Source organism: Artemia franciscana, chromosome 10 (genome assembly GCF_032884065.1).
Source record: "Artemia franciscana chromosome 10, ASM3288406v1, whole genome shotgun sequence".
Classification (NCBI taxonomy): Eukaryota; Metazoa; Arthropoda; class Branchiopoda; order Anostraca; family Artemiidae; genus Artemia; species Artemia franciscana.
The window spans coordinates 33,119,793-33,138,837 of NC_088872.1; the positions used below are offsets into that span (position 1 = coordinate 33,119,793).

At 37.0% G+C, this 19,045-nt stretch overlaps 2 protein-coding genes across 2 annotated transcripts in view; one reads left to right on the plus strand and one right to left on the minus strand.

Moving 5' to 3' along the window:
- LOC136032098 (exonuclease 3'-5' domain-containing protein 2-like) overlaps positions 1 to 19,045 on the plus strand; it is a 50,862-nt gene that overhangs the window by 22,547 nt on the left and 9,270 nt on the right. Inside the window, exons 6-8 of the mRNA XM_065712242.1 lie at positions 833 to 1,074; positions 4,515 to 4,717; positions 7,532 to 7,674. Of these exons, the coding sequence (XP_065568314.1) occupies positions 833 to 1,074; positions 4,515 to 4,717; positions 7,532 to 7,674 (588 nt within the window). The remainder of the gene's footprint in view (positions 1 to 832; positions 1,075 to 4,514; positions 4,718 to 7,531; positions 7,675 to 19,045) is intronic.
- On the minus strand, positions 9,700 to 10,689 carry LOC136032095 (uncharacterized). Its single transcript, XM_065712237.1, has one exon. The coding sequence runs from the start codon at positions 10,661 to 10,663 to the stop codon at positions 9,881 to 9,883; it is 783 nt and encodes a 260-aa protein (XP_065568309.1). The 5' UTR covers positions 10,664 to 10,689; the 3' UTR covers positions 9,700 to 9,880.

Here is a 19,045-nt window from a genome sequence, read left to right on the forward strand (position 1 = left end):
TGACGACCGGGACACAGGGAATATAAATGACGACCGGGACACAGGGACACAACTACAACGGGGACGTGGGACATAGGGACACAACTACAATGGCGCGTAACTATTATGGCGCGTAACGACTTACGCGCGCGGGGGGGCTTGGGGGGGGGCGCGAAGCGCCCCCACCAACTAGGTGTTGGGGTGGCGCGAAGCGCCACCCCAACAGCTAGTACATATATATATATATATATATATATATACTTGAAATTTTGGTTTATGATCAAATGAGCCTTCTCCCGATCTTCTAGAATCACTGGTTCGATAATATTACCACTGAAAAAAAAAACACAACAAAAAAAATATCTGTGATCTTTCTTCTGACAAAAAAAAAAATGCAAATTCGGTATTTTTGTATAAGCGACCTTGAAACCTCTTCTGTAGGGTTCTCTTCTATGCAGAATCTGATGGTTTGATTTTTAATGAGACGGCGAAACTATTGGAGGTGCCTCTCACCCCTTATTCCAACATTTGGGAAATGTTCTCAGGGTGTTAATTTTTCCATGGGTAAGATTAAACCTAGCGAACTTTATATATTTGGAATCAGCGTAAAAATTTGATTCTTTTGTTGTAACTATTGTTGTCATAACTGTTTTTGTAGTTTCGTTGACTATTGAACCACATCGCTCCTTACTTATAGATAGTTGCCATGAACTGTTTGGAAAAGTGCACGAGACTTTGTTGATGTCAAAACGTAACAAAAAATCGGGGGAGAGAGTGTTTTAGCCTTCGGCTCACCCCTGATCAGGCCTGTTATTCTTATGCAACCACTATTTATTTCTTCCTGTACTTCCAGAGCTGGGATATTGCCCGAGAAATCGTCAAACCGTACCTGGACAAGCATTTCAAAGCTGGTACATATCTGGCAATAGAAGAAAAGTCAATAACAATCGAGAACAAGGTTTCATACAAAGTGTATCCTCTGAAGGGAGATAAAAATGGGTTTCAGCCAAGGAAAGGGCCGCTGTATTCAAACTGCTACATGGAGGCACCAGATGGCGAGATTTTGTGCACCTGTGATTCTAGAAAAGCTGCCTGGTGAATGTTTTTCTAATCGCTTCTTAATTTTTTTTTTTGCTGTACTTGTTTTGATCCATAGATTATGGATTGGACAGTGATCCATAGAAATGATCCATAGACAATGAAAGATTATGGATGGATTGGACCTTAATCATTAAGTATCCATAAGATTGCAGTAAGGCTGTTCCAAATCAACTCAAATGTGTAGCTAAAAAATGGAGTTTGGGTTCTAACTAAATCGAGGGATTATTTCTGACTTCGCTGATTTCAAATCTGGGCTAACTGTTTAAGGTTGACGTTCAAACAAAGCACTACATATTTCATATTTTGTGGATGGTTGCACTTTCTTGAAATGAGTCACACAAAGATTTTCAATCAGTATGATTACAGGCCAAAAATAGCTCTCGGTTCCATTTCCATCCGAAAAGAAAAGGTTATAAATGGTTTATTATTTTATTCCTAAAAACCAATAAGAGTTTGGCATGACTGATCTAAATTTAAATTTGTTATGTATGTATTTTACAAATGGCCATTGGTTTCTACCTAATTCAGTATTCAGTGATTTGTGGGCTTGTTGATTACAAATCTGAGGCTAATGTTGCAACTTACAAATTCAAAATCAACACAGATTGAGCCCCATTTCACATACAGTGTTTTGTGCTTGCAAAAGCAGGTAAGATAGTAGTTTCTGAAGTTGCTGATTACAAACACCCGGAAGAAATTAGAGCTATACAAGGATTTCCCATGTGTATTTTAGGTGGCCAAAGTAGGACCTTCAGGCCCTTGACAAAACATGTTAACCGTATATTTCGAAAGTATTATTTGCTTGTCACCAAGCCTAGTACTTAAAGATTTGTGGGATATTAATTGCAATTATGAAGCTAGTGCCGCCGTAAGGAGTTCAGGAATCAAAATATTATAAGTAAATGATTCACAAATAGTGTTTTATTTTCACCAAAGCTGGTATAGAATCACTCTCTGGAGGATCATAACTCAGAGGACCATGGCTCAAATCTACATGTCTCATGGCCTCCTCGCTCAATGAGTGGTGACCCTTCAGGTAAATATTGGCAAACCGGGCTCTGTTTTGTGCAATTCTAACAAAGGTAGGCTTTGAGCTATGATGAGTTGTTAGTAGTAATATTGTAGTTAAAACTACAACGAAGGGATTCCCAAAAACGTCATTCTTTTAAAATCGTCATCCAAAGATAGGAACAAGGTAAGATATCCTGTGGTGGCGCAGTGTATTTGACCTTAGCTTGGTAATACCGGACCCAGAGATCGAATCACGCTGCAGGAATGCACTGCAGGGACGGCGCAGGGATCATAGTAGTCAACAAGCGTCGTTAATTCTTAAATAAAATAAAACAAGGTAAGATAATATCTTAGAACAGCGACCTGTGGACGAATGTCTTTAGAATTTCAACAAATATATTCAACCTCGGGCTTCTCAAATTCAAAAGGGTGTTTCATCTCCGCTCTATTCCTCTAACAGTATTATTGCGATTGATGAAGCATTTCTGTATTGTTTTCGCTAACTTTTGTCTTTTGTTTCGGCTTTTGTCTTTTTTTAGTTCAAACTTTGGGTTGGACAGTGATAGACTGCAGTTTTTATTTATTTTATTTTGACAATTAGAAAGTCTTGGATAATTAAGAAGATTCATTTCTCAGATTATGTTTCTGTAATCAAGATTCAAGATATCCGTACTAGTCGGGGATTTCTTGGAAGTTGATTAAAGCGGAAGCTTCGAAGAGAGTGGGATTTCAGAGGAGCATTTCTTTAAGTGTGTTGGGCTCATAAGACTTAATGACACGGCGAGTATCACCAAAAAAGGGGAAAATGGCTTAAAATTTAAAAAAACTGTCACCTGAAAAAGTAATTTAGCTCTCACAGCAGAAGAAATTGTGTTTCCGCTTGTACCGTTCCCGAAAATCATTGTCTGTCAACATGCGGCTTTATTAATGCTCTTGCCTCTCATGCATCGCTCTGAAATCTATATATATAAAAATAAGTTGTTTGTCTGTCTGTCTACTGACGTCATTATAAGGATTGAGCTGTATGTAGTCATGAAGTTATAGACTAATGATTCGGCAGGATGAAGACAATTATATTTTAAAATGCCGTCAATTGTTTCACCAATACATCGTTGATATGTATGCAAAAATTGAATCAGAATGTTTGCTATTTATCCGTCTGAATCAGACCAAGCTCCGTTCTGAACAATGCGTTCATTTGCGAGATGCAGTTGTAAATGACGGTAATACCACAAACGTTGGAAGATTAACGATTTTACCTTCGTCATATGCTGGCAGTCCCCGTCATATGCATGAATATGCTCAAGATGCTATTGCGTATGTTCGTCTCTATGGTCGTCCAGAAATATTTATTCATTTACAGGTAATCATTCTTGGGACGAGATGCCTCAGCTTTTACTTCAAGGACAATCGGCGGTTCATAGACATGACATTACGGCCCGTGTCTTCCGGCAAAAGTTGAAATCACTGATAAACTACATAGTTGTTTGTTTGTGAGTCTGTCTGTCTGTCCGCATATGACGTCTGAATTATTTCATCATATACCAATTCAAAAACGAATGTATTCAAGCCGAAGTAGCTGAGTTGGTAAAGCGTTATGTTCCAGACTCTAGGTCCGAGAGGGTCCAGGTTCGAACCTTGGCTTTAGCATTAATACAAAAGAAGAAAAAAACTAAAAAAGGTAAAAACTACAAAAAAAACTAAAAAGAAAATACTAAAAAATCTAAAAAACTAAAAAAAAGGTAAAAAACTAAAAACTAAAACAGAAAAAACTAAAAAAAAGGTAAAAACTACAAAAAAACTGAAAAAAACTAAAAAAAGGAAAAAACTGAAAAATAAAGGAGAAAAAGAAAACTAAAAAAATAAAAATAAAAAAAAATAAAAAAGGTAAATGTATTCAAGCTTAATACAAAAGAAGAAAAAAAAACTAAAAAAGGTAAAAATTACAAAAAAAAACTAAAAAGAAAATACTAAAAAAGCTAAAAAACTAAAAAGAACTAAAAAAAGGTAAAAAACTAAAAAAGAAAAAAGGTAAAAACTACAAAAAAAACTAAAAAGAAAATAAAACTAAAAACTAATATAAAAAACTAAAAAAAATAAAAAAACTAAAAACTGAAAAAGAAAAAAAAACTAAAAAAGGGAAAAAAACTGAAAAATAAAGGAGAAAAAGAAAACTAAAAAAATAAAAATAAAAACTGGGACACTGGAACACAAATGACGACTGGGACGTGTTAGTCGACTGACGTCATGTTTGTGTGTCGACTGACGTCATCTTTGTCGACTATAAATGACGACTGGGACGCTGGGGGGCACAGGGGGATATATAAATGATGAGATAAGTTCCATCAATGGACTCTGCAGTGCATTGCTTTTGTAGATTTTTATACTGCTACAGTTTTCAAAATACGTTATTTTTTTCCTAGGTACCTTAGTAAAGGCATTGCCGAGCAGGTGAAGGACGACCCTTTGACAATCCGATTGAAGTTTGAACCATCGGGTCGACCTGTGGGAGAATGTGACAAATATTATCAGACCCCTAAAGACAATTGCTGTGTCGTATGTGGTAAAGGTGAATCCTACGTGAGAAAAAATGTTGTCCCGCAAGAATATCGAAAGCATTTTCCAGGTAAAAAAAAAAAAAAAAAAAAAAAAAAAAAAAATCAGTGACTTTTTGCTGGTTAGATAGATATTGAATGACTGGTTTCATATGTGTTTAATGAAAAATAAGTTACTTTTGTTTTATAATAAGTTTTTGTTGAAAAATTTCTTTAAGTGATCTGGTTTTTTTATTTATATATTATAATATTTGTTTTTGTTATAATTATTATAGCACAGAAGCCAGCAGAAATAGGTTTGAAACTGCAATTTTTAAATGCTTAAACCTTTAAATGGTGAAGTACCTAAGACAGTAAAAATGAAATCTGATTGTGCGGTAGATGAATGGAAATTTACACAACCTTTATCTGAAAAGACATAGGAAAAAATTGGAAATTCAATTCCAGATTTCCAAAATTTGGGTGAAAATCCAACAAAAATAGGCTGAAAATGAAATATCACGAAACAGCTTAAGAAGGTGCTGCCTCCATGTGAAGGTGCTATTAATTGTGCCATGTGAAGGTAATATTAACAATTAAGCATCATATTGTTAGTATTTGAATTCTTACACATGTTTCTTCTTTGACGGCTACTTTTTAAGTGATTAAATTGTGTATTTTTTTTTTAAATAAAGTTTAATTACAAAAAAAAAGGTATTGTCAATTTTAACTAATTGATTTTTGTCATTTGTTTTTAAAACTTAATGTGGCAACACTGACGACGATTTGGTATTGTCTAAAAAACTTTTGTTTTTGCTGTTTTCAAATTCGAACAGACTTAAGATGAATCAAGGGGGGCAAAAATGTTTTCATTTTTGTGTCCTTGGTACTGCAAGGAGTTTTCTCAAAGGCAGATGGATTCAAATGGTGTGAGAATGGTTTTGTTGTTCTCATATAATTTGAGTTATAATATTTTAAGCAAATGATTATTACAAAACATGCAAATTAGGTTGATTTGGCGATGGTGAGATACGGAGGGTTTTCACGACCATAAATGTTGAGCAGTATGTACTATTCTGACCCAACTCGTTAGATTTTCCTCTCTTTTACTTTTTGACATTACATAAAAAAAAACTAGTTTTTTTAACTGAAAGTAAGGAGCGACATTAAAACTTAAAACGAACAGAAACTACTCCGTATATGAAATGGATTGTCCCCTTCGCAAACCCTTGCTCTTTACGCTAAAGCTTTTAATTGTTTTAAAAAGCAGAATTGTGGCAAAGAGTCAAACTTTAGCGTAAAGAGCGAGGGATTGCGGAAGGGACAATCCATTTCATATACGGAGTAATTTCTATTCGTTTTAAGTTTTAATGTCGCTCCTTACTTTCAGTTAAAAAAACTAGTTTTTTTATGTAATTTCTGAACGTTTTTGAATTAATGCATGTTTTATTTTGACTCTCCACACGTAAATTATTAAAATGAAATTTGCATATTAATTCCTATTTTGGCTAAATGGCTTTCTCTTAGTTTTGATCAGACGATTTTGAGAAATAAGGGATGGGGAAGGAGGCCTAGTTGCCATGCAATTTTCGTTTACATAAAAAAGCAACTATTAATTTTAATTTTTAACGAATTTTTTTATTAGCAAAATATATACGTAACTTTAGAACTAACTTACGTAACAAACTTTTATATTCTTTAATTTTTATTATGTATATGAGGGGGTTTGTAACCTCGTTAATACCTCGTTCTTTACACTAAATCGTAAGTTTTGTCCCAGTTCTTGAAGAATGACCCCTGAATCAGAAAGGCCGTAGAATAAATAGTTGAAATTACTAAAAATATTATAGCATAAAGAGTGAGGTATTTATCTCCTCCTAAATACCTCTCTCTTTATGCTAAAGTATTTTTAGAGCCCCTCATATGCGTAATAATCTCTGTTCGTTTTAAGTTTCAATGCTATTCTTTTCTTTCAATTGAAAAAAAACTTTTCCATGTTTATTTTTTCATTGTTTTTTTATAGTAATTTAAGAAAATCCTGCGCCCTTTTCATTGAATTTCTGTTCTCCCATGATACATTTCTCAAAGGAAAGATCCTCCCACATAGCCCCCTCCCCTCAACCCCACCCCCAAAACCAAAAAAAAAATCCCCTGAAAATGACTGTACACTTCCAATAACCATTATTATATGTAAACACTGGTCGAAGTTTGTAACTTGCAGCCCCTCCCCCAGGGAATGTGGGGGAGTAAGTCATTCCCAAAGACATAGTTATTAAAGTTTTTGACTATGCGGAACAAAATGGCTATCTCAAAATTTTGATCTATCGACTTTGGAGAAAAAATGAGCGTGGGAGGGGGCCTAGGTGCCCTCCAATTTTTTCGGTCACTTAAAAAGGGCACTAGAACTTTTCATTTCCGTGAGAAAGAGCCCTCTTGCGACATTCTAGGACCACTTGGTCGATATGATAACCCCTGGGGAAAAGAAAAGAAAAAAAGCAAACAAATAAACACGCACCCGTGATTTGTCTTCTGGCAAAAAATACGAAATTCCACATTTTTGTAGATAGGAGCTTGAAAATTTTGCTATAGGGTTCTCTGATACGCCGAATGCGATGGTGTGATTTTCGTTAATATTCTGTGACTTTTAGGGGGTGTTTTCCCTATTTTCTAAAATAAGGTAAATTTTTTCAGGCTCGTAACTTTTGATGACAAAGACTAAATTTGATGAAACTTATATATCTAAAATCAGCATAAAAATCTGATTCTTTTGATGTATATTTAGCATCAAAATTCCGTTTTTAGAGTTTCTTTTACTATTGAGCCGGGTCGTTCCTTACTACAGTTCGTTACCACGAACTGTTTGATAAGTTTAAAGAATACAAAATGTTTCATATTGCTTATTTTAGACGTCATGAAGAATCACCAGTCTCACGACGTTCTTTTGTTATGTGTCACATGTCATAAAATCAGTAACAGTTACGATCTGGCGCTACGTACGCGATTGGCTGAAGAATGCGATGCTCCAATTGGAACCGAAAACAACGTCAGGGTAAGATTTACATATACAGTTTTTCATATTGGTTTCTTTATAAAATTTAGACTATAAGTCAGATGTATATACCTGTCACTGTGACCAATATTAACCAAATAAATAGCCCGAAACACCCTAGAAGTGGTGTCGGATCAATAGAAAAAATACACTATTAGAATTAACTTGGCCAAAAACCCCATATTGGAAACTTACAGTTCCTTCGTTTGAAAACAACGAAAATCTCTTTTTCGCATGAGAAGCATTTTTTTTCGTTTTTTCCTTCTCTGCAGCTAGTGGGGCAACCACGCAGCAACCACGGTAGACAGTTGTTTAAGCAATCATTAGAAAATAAGTTGCGATATCTAGTGCCTTTGGTAAATAACAATTTGCAGTATTTGAAATGAAATTAGTATTTTGACAAAAAACTGCATCTTTGCATACAAGATGATGAATGACGTCATACCCAAGTATATTTTAAATGTTGCTTCTTTGGGGTGCTTTGTCATATTTGACTGATGTTTTGCGTTACTCCCTTTGATTGATCTTTTACTATTACAACTTTACTATTACTATTTAATTTACTTTACTATATTACAAGAAAAACCATAGGCCGTCGGTTTTTTTGTGGTTTTTTTTTGGCCAGAAAATCCAAGGATGCCAACTTGCCATAAAAATATGGAGCCGTTTTCGAATAAAAAATACATGATACATACATGTATACACAATTGTTTCTCGTTTAAAGAGATACGATATATTTATATTCTACTAGCTGTTGGGGTGGCGCTTCGCGCAACCCCAACACCTAGTTGGTGGGGGCTCTTTTTCTATGCATGCATTATGGCGCAAAATACTACAACATCGTACTGTGTATGCCCTTGAAAGATGAGAATTCCCACCCGATGGCAATTCAACCTGAGTTGGGCTAATTTTACGGTTTTGTTACTAAAATGGCCAACAACGAAAATTTTTGATTTCTCGATATTTGTTATTGGTCAAAAAGAGTACTAGAACTCAAAATTTTCGATCGATTGAACCCTCTCTTAATTTCCTCTGACCGGCACTGGTTCGACGCGGTTCGATCCTCACTTTATTTTAAAACGACATATCTATCTAGCTCTATGACTTTCTACCGGCCCTAGGAATGGCATGGACGGATAATAGATAGAAATAGACTTGCATCATTTTATACAATCCTAATAAGGGGGGCTAATGCCAGAATTGCCTCTCACTCAATTGGACTATCTGTCTTGGCTTTTTCTACAATTAGCCAAGACAGATAGTCCTATTGAGTGAGAGGCAATTCTGGCATTAGCGCCCTTATTAGGATTGTATGAAAATGATGTTAGTTCATTTGTTAATAGATAGATATGTCTATCTATTATCTGTCCGTGCTTTATCCCTAGGGCCAGTAGAACTTAATAACCTCCTCTGTTATACCTCCATCTCCATCCCTCATTCTCCCTTCCTATGTTTCTACTATAACAACTAGCTTGCCCTCTGTTGAATCCTCCATTTCTTCTACCTCTATCTGCAAAATTGTTCGCTTTGCCATCGTAAGTATCTTTCTTGAATTCAATATTACTATGAACGTAACTACCTATGTTTATCACATAGTTACTTCATCTCCCTCTTCCTCTGACTCTGTTAAAATATGGCCTTCCACTGTCGTATTTAAAATATTTTCTTTCGCTACTGCTGCTAAACTCTGATCTTCCTCGACTTTGATTTAAATTTGGCCTTCCTCTACCTCTGTTGAATCAGACATTCTTATACCTCTGCGTACATCATGCATGCTGCCTCTATTTCTGTTAGGGTGACATGCTTGTTCTCTGCCTCTGTTCATGCCACGCCCAAATCCCCTTCCATGGTTATCACTATTTGTGCCTGATCTGCCTCTGTAATGATTACTTGTATATTCAGGATAGTTGCGCGTTTTTTCCGACAAGCACTCTAAATCCTGACGAGGATTTGTCTTTACCAGATTTTCTGGATACTGTTGATCTCTATCGCTCTGATTTATAAAAGAGAAAATAGACACAAAACTTTGCTTCGTTCAATGTAAATACGTATTGTCTTTCACCAACAAATAAGACCATGACAAACAGAATTAGAACTTTTTTTTTAAACATGACACTAAAAGGTTATTACTCGAATATTTTTCAAAGAACAAAATATACAACTAAAAATTGCTCTCGCAGAGACATAAGCAAAAGTAAAGCTATACTTATTTCTTCTTCTTCTTTTTTCTTTCGGAGTCATCTTTCGTTGGTGGGCAAGCTGGACTGGTCGGCGAATATGTAGGACTCGTTGGTGAGTAAGTAGGACTCGTAGGGCTATACAAAGGTGTAGTAGGAGAATAATTTGGAGCAGCTGGTGAAAATGAATACGACTGAGCTTGAGTGCTTGGGCTATACGATGGAGATGTTGGACTGTAACTTGATGAAGTGGGAGGGTAGCTTGGCGACGTTGGTGAATACCTAGGACTCGTAGGAGAATAAGAAGGAGAACTCGGTGAGTAGCTTGGAGACGTAGGGGAGTAGCTGGGGGAAATTGGGCTATAGCATGGAGAGCTTGGACTGTAAGAAGGCGATGTAGGAGAATAACTCGATGACGTGGGTAAATAGCTTGATGGTGTGGGCGAATAGCTTGGAGACGTAGGGGAATAACTAGGTGACATCGGTGAGTAACTTAAAGATGTCGGGGAATATGTTGGAGATGTTGGGGAGTAACTCGGAGATGTAGGGGAGTAGCTCGGAGAAGTAGGAGAATAGTCAGGCGAAGTTGGCGAATATTGTGGGGATGACAGCGAATAGCTTGGTGAAGTTGGTGAGTGTCCGGGACTCGTGGGACTATAATTTGGAGAAGTTGATGAATAAGAGGGATTTGTTGGGCTATAATTCGGAAGAGTACTTATATCCTGTTCAGTGACATTTTGTGCTCCTACCGTATCTAGTGTTTCCTCCTTCACTAGGACCTCCTTCAATATACAAGTTCCTTCAGATTCCATGTTCAAAAGCTTTAAGAGAGAAGAATTGAGCTCTTTGAATAGTAATTTTTAAGTGGCAGACAAATGATAAAGAATTTTGTATGTATTATTTTATTATTCTACGAATCAAAACTTTGAACACCAACATCTGTAACCCCAAAGAATCAAATTATTTTGCTATTTTTAATTTTTTGCATCAAAAAAAGGTCCAATAAATCCTAGGAAAACCTGCGTCGAGATAAATAATGACGTAGTTTATCAATCGATGTGGTCAATGACGTTTGATTAAGCATAATGACATTAAGTTTTAACAGCCTAGTGAAAAAGCACAAAAAAAAATCAATCAATTTCACCGAATCAAGAATGAAATTCACCCAAAATAGGTTCACCCTCGCCAGCGGATTAGTTTGGATAAATTCTCTTATCTTTTCACCATCCCTAGGAGTTTGAAAATACTTGTTCCAAGACATATCATAAATTGTAGTATTATTTACAGTTTATGGCAAATAATCGAGAACCACCTTCTTTTTTCTTTAAAAAAAACTTTGTTTATTTTTAGCATAAAGTTAAATTTTGTTGCATGAACTTAAAGTACTAACTGTTTAACCATTGATGATGGTGAGGAGAAGGTAGGACTACTATGGTGACGATGAGCTGGAATGTTTTGAATTCATTGTAACCAAATGCAACAATCGACCACATAAAATTTCATGTTATCCCATTTTAATTTCACCGTTTTTCTATGCATACATCATGACACAATATACGCCAACATCTTAATGCATTTGCTCTTGAAAGATGAGAATTTCCATCCAAAGGCACTTATACCTAACTTGTGCAAATTTTATGGCTTTGCTGCTAAAAATGGCCAAAAACGGAAACCTTGATGTCATGGTCTATATTAGTGGTTAAAAAGGGCACTAGAACTCAAAGTGTCCGATCGATTGAACCCTCTCTTAATTTCTTCTGGTCGGCATTAGTTCGATGCGATTCCCTGTCCTTACTTTATTTCAGAACCTCAAGAAACAGTCAAAAAGTGGTTTCAAAATTGTAGTTTTTGTAAGATAGTTTAGGGATTACGTTTTTGAATAATCAGGGACATTTTTTTTTACTGGTAGGGAGAGGGGGTGTTAAGGCAAATTTGTGTTCTGAATTTTACGTTTGCCATTTGGAGGTATTTTTCCTGATAATCAAGCTCCAAACAAATATTACTTGAATGGATTTAAGAAAGTGGATAACAATCGAAGGAAACATAGTAATCTGATGAATGGAAACATTCTGTATATTATAAAATAGGAATCTCATTGTTATAGTTTTCCTATTAGTTTTTTCTATATCCTTGGGATAGTATCTTGGATAATCAAGGTTGGATGTATTGTCAGAAAAGTGACCACGATACAGCAAATAAAATAAAGAGTCAAGTAAAGGGAAATTATAATATTGCAGACCTATGGACGGGAAGCTATCAAAGGTGATCAATAGGACGCTATCAGAAGAGATAGAAACTGTAACATCAATATAGGTCTATCAGGCCCTGTGACATCAATAGGAAGCTACAACCTAGTAAAGAACGAACTTTGGCCCATTTTAACCAAAAATTAAGAAGTTTACCTTTGTAGCCGATTCAGGGATCAGCAACTTTTATCTCGAACTGTTATTCCTAAAACGAATCTATGGAAGGTTTGAAAAATAGCCTCAAACCTTTAAAAATGGTGTCGGATTGAAAGAAAAAGCAATTGAAGTCACCGTGGCCAAAAACCTTGCACTGGCTTTTTACAGTCTTTTGGCTTGGACAACAAGGAATGTGTTTTTTTTGCGCGGATAGGATGGATGGGTCCTCTTTTTTTCTTCGTTTCTTTTCTCGACTGCTAGCTGACAATGAAAGATAATAGAGAGATTAAGGGCTCATTTTAAGGAAATTGATATATGTAAATACTTCTGTAATTAACAAAAGATTGTATAAAGCGTTGGCTATTCCACATTTTCACTATCCTAATCTTTTTGCAATAATTTTCACTACTGATGATAGACGAAAAGTAAGTTCGGGATATTAAAAAGTTTGCAAATTGATCCATCGTTTATATCAGTGTAAGCCATCAATCTCGGTTTTCACACTTATCTTCCTATTCTTCCAAACTTTTCTTGACTGTGAAAAAAACCCTGAGCCTTGGCTAGTCTATTTTTTAACATCTTCACTGCTCCTACCGTTTATACTAACAATTCTACCAAATTAAATGAAGCCGTCCACCTGATCAATCTTTTGTTACCCAAGGTCACCTTTCCATCTTTACTTATTCCTAGCCTTAGCGACTTAGTCATCTTAACATTACTTTTCAAACTTATTCTAGCACTCTGAACTCTCAAAACTTATAAAAGTTCATTTATTTTGTTTACACTTTCATCTAGGATGCTTAAATTATCAGCATAATCTAAGTCCAGGAAAGTTTTTTCTCCCCAGTTGATTCCATGTTCTCCCATTGCCTTTCCTGTGCTCTTTAAGACACAGTCCATCAAAATGATCCATATGAAGGGGGATAGAACACAACCTCGCTTTACTCCTGATTTCATGCGGTGTTATTCTCGTACATAGCATGTTCAATCTCTTGGTCCGGCATTACCATACTAGGGTCAAACCCACGATGCCACTACATGACGCCTCCACTTGACATTTTTTTTCAAAACATGATTTCAGATTTTCATTTACTATGGGCTATTGTTTGTTCTTTACATGGTTACATCTGACGCCGCAGCCATAAGTATGCTATGTCTGAGGCCATAACCATGATTCAAAAGTGACTCGTAATAACCCAAAGTATGGCTTTTCTGAACTTGTGATTGTAACATCCTACTACCCTTATGCTATTATCCTACATTACTATTTTCAATTATCATCAATAGGTCATTGCAGAAATGACCAAAATTATCTTCTTATAGTGTGTATTGTTTTATCCTAGTAAGTAATCGGATTAACAACACTTCTTGGCTGCTAAGGTCCCTGTGTTGGCTCTGTGTGTGTTGCTACAGCAATGTTCGATCTCTGGGTCCCGTATTGCCAAGCTAATTTCAAATCCACTGCGGTACTGCAGGACAGTTTTTCCCTGTGTTGGCAGTTTGAGTATATTGCGAGAAAAGCTCAAAAAGTATAACCTTTACGATTCCAACAGAAAGCTTGGACCTCATAAAGTATTAATGAGCATGGCATTTAATTTCTGAAAGCTGCGTATATAAAACAGTTCGTGGTAACTAACGAACTGTAGTAAGGAGCGATATATAGTAAGGAGCGGTCCATAGTAACCGAAACTCTAAAAAACGGAATTTTGATACCAATAACTACATCAAAAGAATCACATTTTAATGCTGATTTTAAATATACAAGTTTCATCAAGTAGTTACGAGCCTGAGAAAATTTACCTTATTTTAGAAAATAGAAGGAAACGCCCCTTAAAAGACATAGAATTTTAACAAAAATCACACCATCAAATTCAGCGTATCAGAGAACTCTACAGTAGAATTTTCAAGCTCCTATCTACAAAAATGTGGACTGTTGTATTTTTTTTTGCCACAGGACAGATCATGGATGCATGTTTTTTTTTTTTTTTTTTTTTTTTTTTTTTTTTTTTTTTTTTTTTTTTTTTTTTTTTTTTTTTTTTTCAGGGTAATCGTATTGACCCAGTGGTCCTAGAGTGTCGCAAGATGCCTCATTCTAACCGAAATTAAAAGCTCTAGTGCCCTTTTTAAGTGACCAAAAAATTAGAGGGTACCTAGACCCCCTCCAACGCTCATTTTTTCCCCAAAGTCACCGGATCAAAATTCTGAGATAGTCATTTTATTCAGCATAGTCGAAAAACCTAATAACTACGTCTTTAGAGACGACTTACTCCCCAATAGTCCCCATGGGAGGGGCTGCAAGTTGCAAACCGTGACCAGTGCTTACAATGAGTAATGGCTAATGGGAAGTGTACAGACGTTTTCAGGGGGATTGTTTTGGTTGTGAGGGAGGTGTTGAGGGGAGGGGTTTATGCGGTGGGAACTTTCAGTGGAGGAATTTGTCATGGGGGAAGAGAATTTCCATGAAGGGGCGCAAGAATTTCTAGCATTTGAAAAAAAAAACAATGACAAAATAAATATGAAAAAGTTTTTTCAACTGAAAGTAAAGAGCAGCATTAAAACCTAAAACGAACAGAAATTATTACTCTTGTGAGTAGTTCACCTCCTCCTAATACCTTGCTCTTTATGCTAAAGTATTTTTAGTAATTTCAACTATTTCTTCTGCGGCCTTTGGGATTCATGGGTCGTTCTTAAGGAATTGGGACAAAATTTAAGCTTTAGTGTTAAGAGCGAGGTATTGCCGAGGGGGCGAACCCCCTCATATACATAATAAAAACATACAAGTATAGAAGTTCGTTACGTAAGTTAATTCGTAAGTTACGTATATTTTTACTAATAAAGACGTTCGTAAAAAATTAAAAGTTCTAGTTGCCTTTTAAGTAACCAAAGAATTGGAGGGTAACTAGGCCTCTTCCCCCTTTTAACGATTTTTTTTACTGTTTTAAAAAGTAGAGTTGAGAAAAAGAGTCAAACTTTAGCGCAAAGAGCGGGGCGTTGAGGAGAGAACATCCCCTTTCATATACGGAGTAATTTCTGTTCGTTTTAAGGTTTAATGTCGCTCCTTACTTTCAGTTAAAAAAAACTCGTTTTTTTATTTAATTTCTTTTCAAGGGTCAAAAGTGATGGTCCCATTTTTCAATGATGTGGAGGCTAAAGTCTGGCTGCTGAAATAAAGTTTTATGGTTTTTGATTCTGTAGGACTGTCTAAAGTTGTTCTACGAAGCTTTCGTTTCTTAGATACTAGATACAAAAATTTCCTTCTAAATGATCCCTTTAAGAGCTCTCTGTAATGTTCCAGTGCCCTGCCAGCAGTGGTGAAAAAAATGACACATTAGTGCTACCCTTACTGGTAACCTAGTATTCCTTCTTATTCAAGCCAGAAGACTAAGTTTTCTGTACAGGGTTTTCGGCCATGATAATACCAAGGGTGCACTCTTTGTTTCAATCCGACGCCGTTGTTTATGGGTTTTATGATATTTTTTTTTAAATTCTCATAAATTTCTTTTTGAATTAATATTTTGATGTTAATACTATTCGATATAATTAGTTACCATTCCTGAATCAGCTACAAATGACAATTTTTTCACTAGGCAATTTATTAAAACGTGTTTTGAATTTTTGTTACCATGGACCGTAGTTTTTTCTTTGTTAGGTTACATCACCGCTGCAACCTTGGTGTTACACACTCTTGATGCTTTTATAATGTTTGGGAGATGTCGCTATTATCAAGGTTTTTGTGCTCATAGATATACAAGTATAAAGAATTTTCAGTGGGAAATTAAAACCCTATTGGGTATGACTTTTGGTTCATGTATCTAGACTATATTGTCATTAGATTATTAACTTAGCAGGAAAAAACCTTTGCCCTTTATGATCCGTCTTCAAAAGGGAATTACCTGCCTAACTGAGACTTGATTAAATTTGCCTAACAGACAACTATTGATGTGTCAGTTGTACCTTGCCAGCAGCCCCATAAACGCGTGGACTTTTAATAAGTCTGCTCAACTGGAACCGTAACGGTGACCTTGGTGGCTCGGTCTCCTTGATGGAATTCTAACCTAGTTGACGCCGCAAGTTAAGCTCAATTTTGAGTAGTGGGTAGTTTTTTCGAGTTTCTTTTTTTTAGGGAATTTCTGGATTGGTTAACCTTCTCTTACTATCCAATTGTATTACTAGTTGCCTCCCCTATATTGTATAAATTTTAAGGCTTTCTTTGGTAATGATTTACAAATAGAAGCAAGAAAAATAATCATGCAAGGCAAATGTTATTGTTAATATATTTCATTTTATACAATATATATACAGAAAGCACTGCCCGTAACTCGATTTTGAGTTACGGGCGGTGATATCAATTGGGGTTGGAGCCGTATCCCCTCTTCACTCTGCCTTTTTTAGTGTTTTCCTTGAAAGAACGAAAAAAAGACAAATTTGCCCCCCCCCCCCCTCTAGATGCTAAAAACACATTTACCCTCCCTCCCAAAAAAAAATTGTGAATTGACGCCACTGGTGACGGGCATGTTTTCTATTGTTTTGTGTGACTTTTGTGTGTTATATAACCTCTTCTGCTATACAATTTATAATCGTTTCCTCCCTGTATAGTGTAACATTTCTAGATAACAGATAGTGTAACTAATCGATCATTTAAAGATAGTTGCCCTGAAAAATTTTGGCAAAAAGTGACGAACCTTGTTAGTAGGAAGTGCTGAAAATAGTGCCATGACCAAGATGGGTTAATGCTTGGCCAAAAGTCTACATTCCATTGGAGATTCTGGGTACATCTTGCCGTCCGGCCGTAGGCTGGCTGAAGTGTTTTTGATAGACTTGCAAATGTATTATGATTCCCTTGCCTACACTGTTTTGACCAAATGCTTTTCTTAAGGCTCGCAGGCTTGTACAATATGACATGAGACGTCAGGACGTAAATCAATATCAATACCAAAAAATGAGATATCAAAAATTTAATATTAGGATTGGAAACCGCTGTTTGGATTACTATCTCAAGTGTTTTTCACTGGATGTTGGCAGGAGCATGGGAAACTCATCCCTTAGAGTTAGGAAACACGAAGTTAAGTGATATGGAACGTAGTCATTCTGTTTGCAAGGATAGGGTATATATGCAGGAAGTAGGATTCCCTGGAGGTGAATGGAGTTTGTCCGGAATGAGGCAGACTCTGTCTGCTGACCACGTGCCTCTGGATACGGGGTTTCTCCCCTAATTAAACACTCCGATCAGGACGGCTGCAACCTCATGTGGCGGGTGGAGTCCACCCTGGAAATCTCAGTACCTAGGTTTAACCTAGCTCTAATCAGATTCCAGGCCTAGGATCGGTTGGGCTAGCGACCCTCCACCCGAAAATTAAGTGCTACGAAAAGTGACAACATAGCCTCGGACCCGGATTTCCTTTTAAGATCCTGACCATCGCGTGTCAACGGACATGCTGACAACGTCAGAAAGACTGGCAGACTAAAGCTTACGGACCAAAGGGGGCTACGGACAGCCACCTCGAATGTCTTGACTCTCAATGCACCGGCGTCAAAGAACCTACTCACCAAAGAACTTCGCAAGAATAAAGTGTTGATTGCGGGTCTTACAGAAACACGTCTTACCGAAAGCGGAGAAGAGCGAATAGGTAACAGTGACTCATTGCTCTGGTCAGGAGAAAGCGCGAGAAGGAATGGCGTTGGTCTTGCACTAAATAGCCTTACATGAAAGGCCTTACTTTTACAGGAAGCTGTACCTGACAGATTAATGAAGGCCCACTTTGGACACAAGCACGGCAAGATGACTGTCATCGAATGATATGCCCCAAACAACGATTCTGATGATGGGACTAAGAAGGATTTCTACTCTGCTTTGTCCAGATGCCTTGTGACAGTGTCCCCCTCCATGGTATAACTGTTCTCCTTGGCGACTTCAATGCGATAATGCGCTATGATAGGGGTGTATGGCACGGCACAGTTGGTCCTGTATCCCTCGACCTACTTAACGACAATGGGCTTCGCCTACTTGAACTGTGCCGATCTCACGACGTTTGCATCGCAAACACCTACTTCCAACGCAAAAATATTAATCAGTATACGTGGTATAGTAACGACGGTCGTACAAAGAAGATGATTGACAACGTCATTATTTCCAAACGCTGGAGATCATTGGTGAAGAACTGCAGAACTTACAGATCAGCAGAGCTTGGAAATGCAGACCACGGGCTTGTATGCGCCGATCTCCAACTTCGCCTTCATGCACAACGATCGGAAAGAACACCTGTCTCTGAAGATATTGGGAAACTAAAGAAACTGTATGCTTTCCAGAAGTACGGTATTGAGATATCGAATCGCTTTGAACCCCTTGACTCACTTAATAGCAGCGAAGATCTATGGAAGCATTTTAAATCGCAGACCAGCGAAGCAGCAGAACTATTGCTTGGCAAAAGGAGTTACCCAAAGAAATCGCGGCTAACTAATGAAACATTGCAAGTCATAGAGCAAAGACGGAAGGCAAGACTTCTTAGAGACATGACCACATATCTAAGGCTCGATGGAGTGCGGAACAGACTCATTCACCGGGATAGAACCCAGTTTGTTGCAAGAAAAGCCGATGAAATTGAACTAGCTGCGAAAAAGGAAGACATGGACAGGCGATTCAACCATCTCCGAGACCTCACGGAAAATGAAACACCCACTTTGGGTACTGTCTTGTCCAGGGATGGGACACTTCTTTCTGATTAAGGTTCTTGTCTTGAGCGGTTGAAGGACCACTTCTGTTCGCTCCTCAACAATACTAGCCCGTCTGTGCCT

Coding starts and splice junctions, on each gene's coding strand:
- LOC136032095 (XM_065712237.1), bottom strand. CDS start 10,663: ATGGAATCTGAAGGAACTTGTATATTGAAGGAGGTCCTAGTGAAGGAG.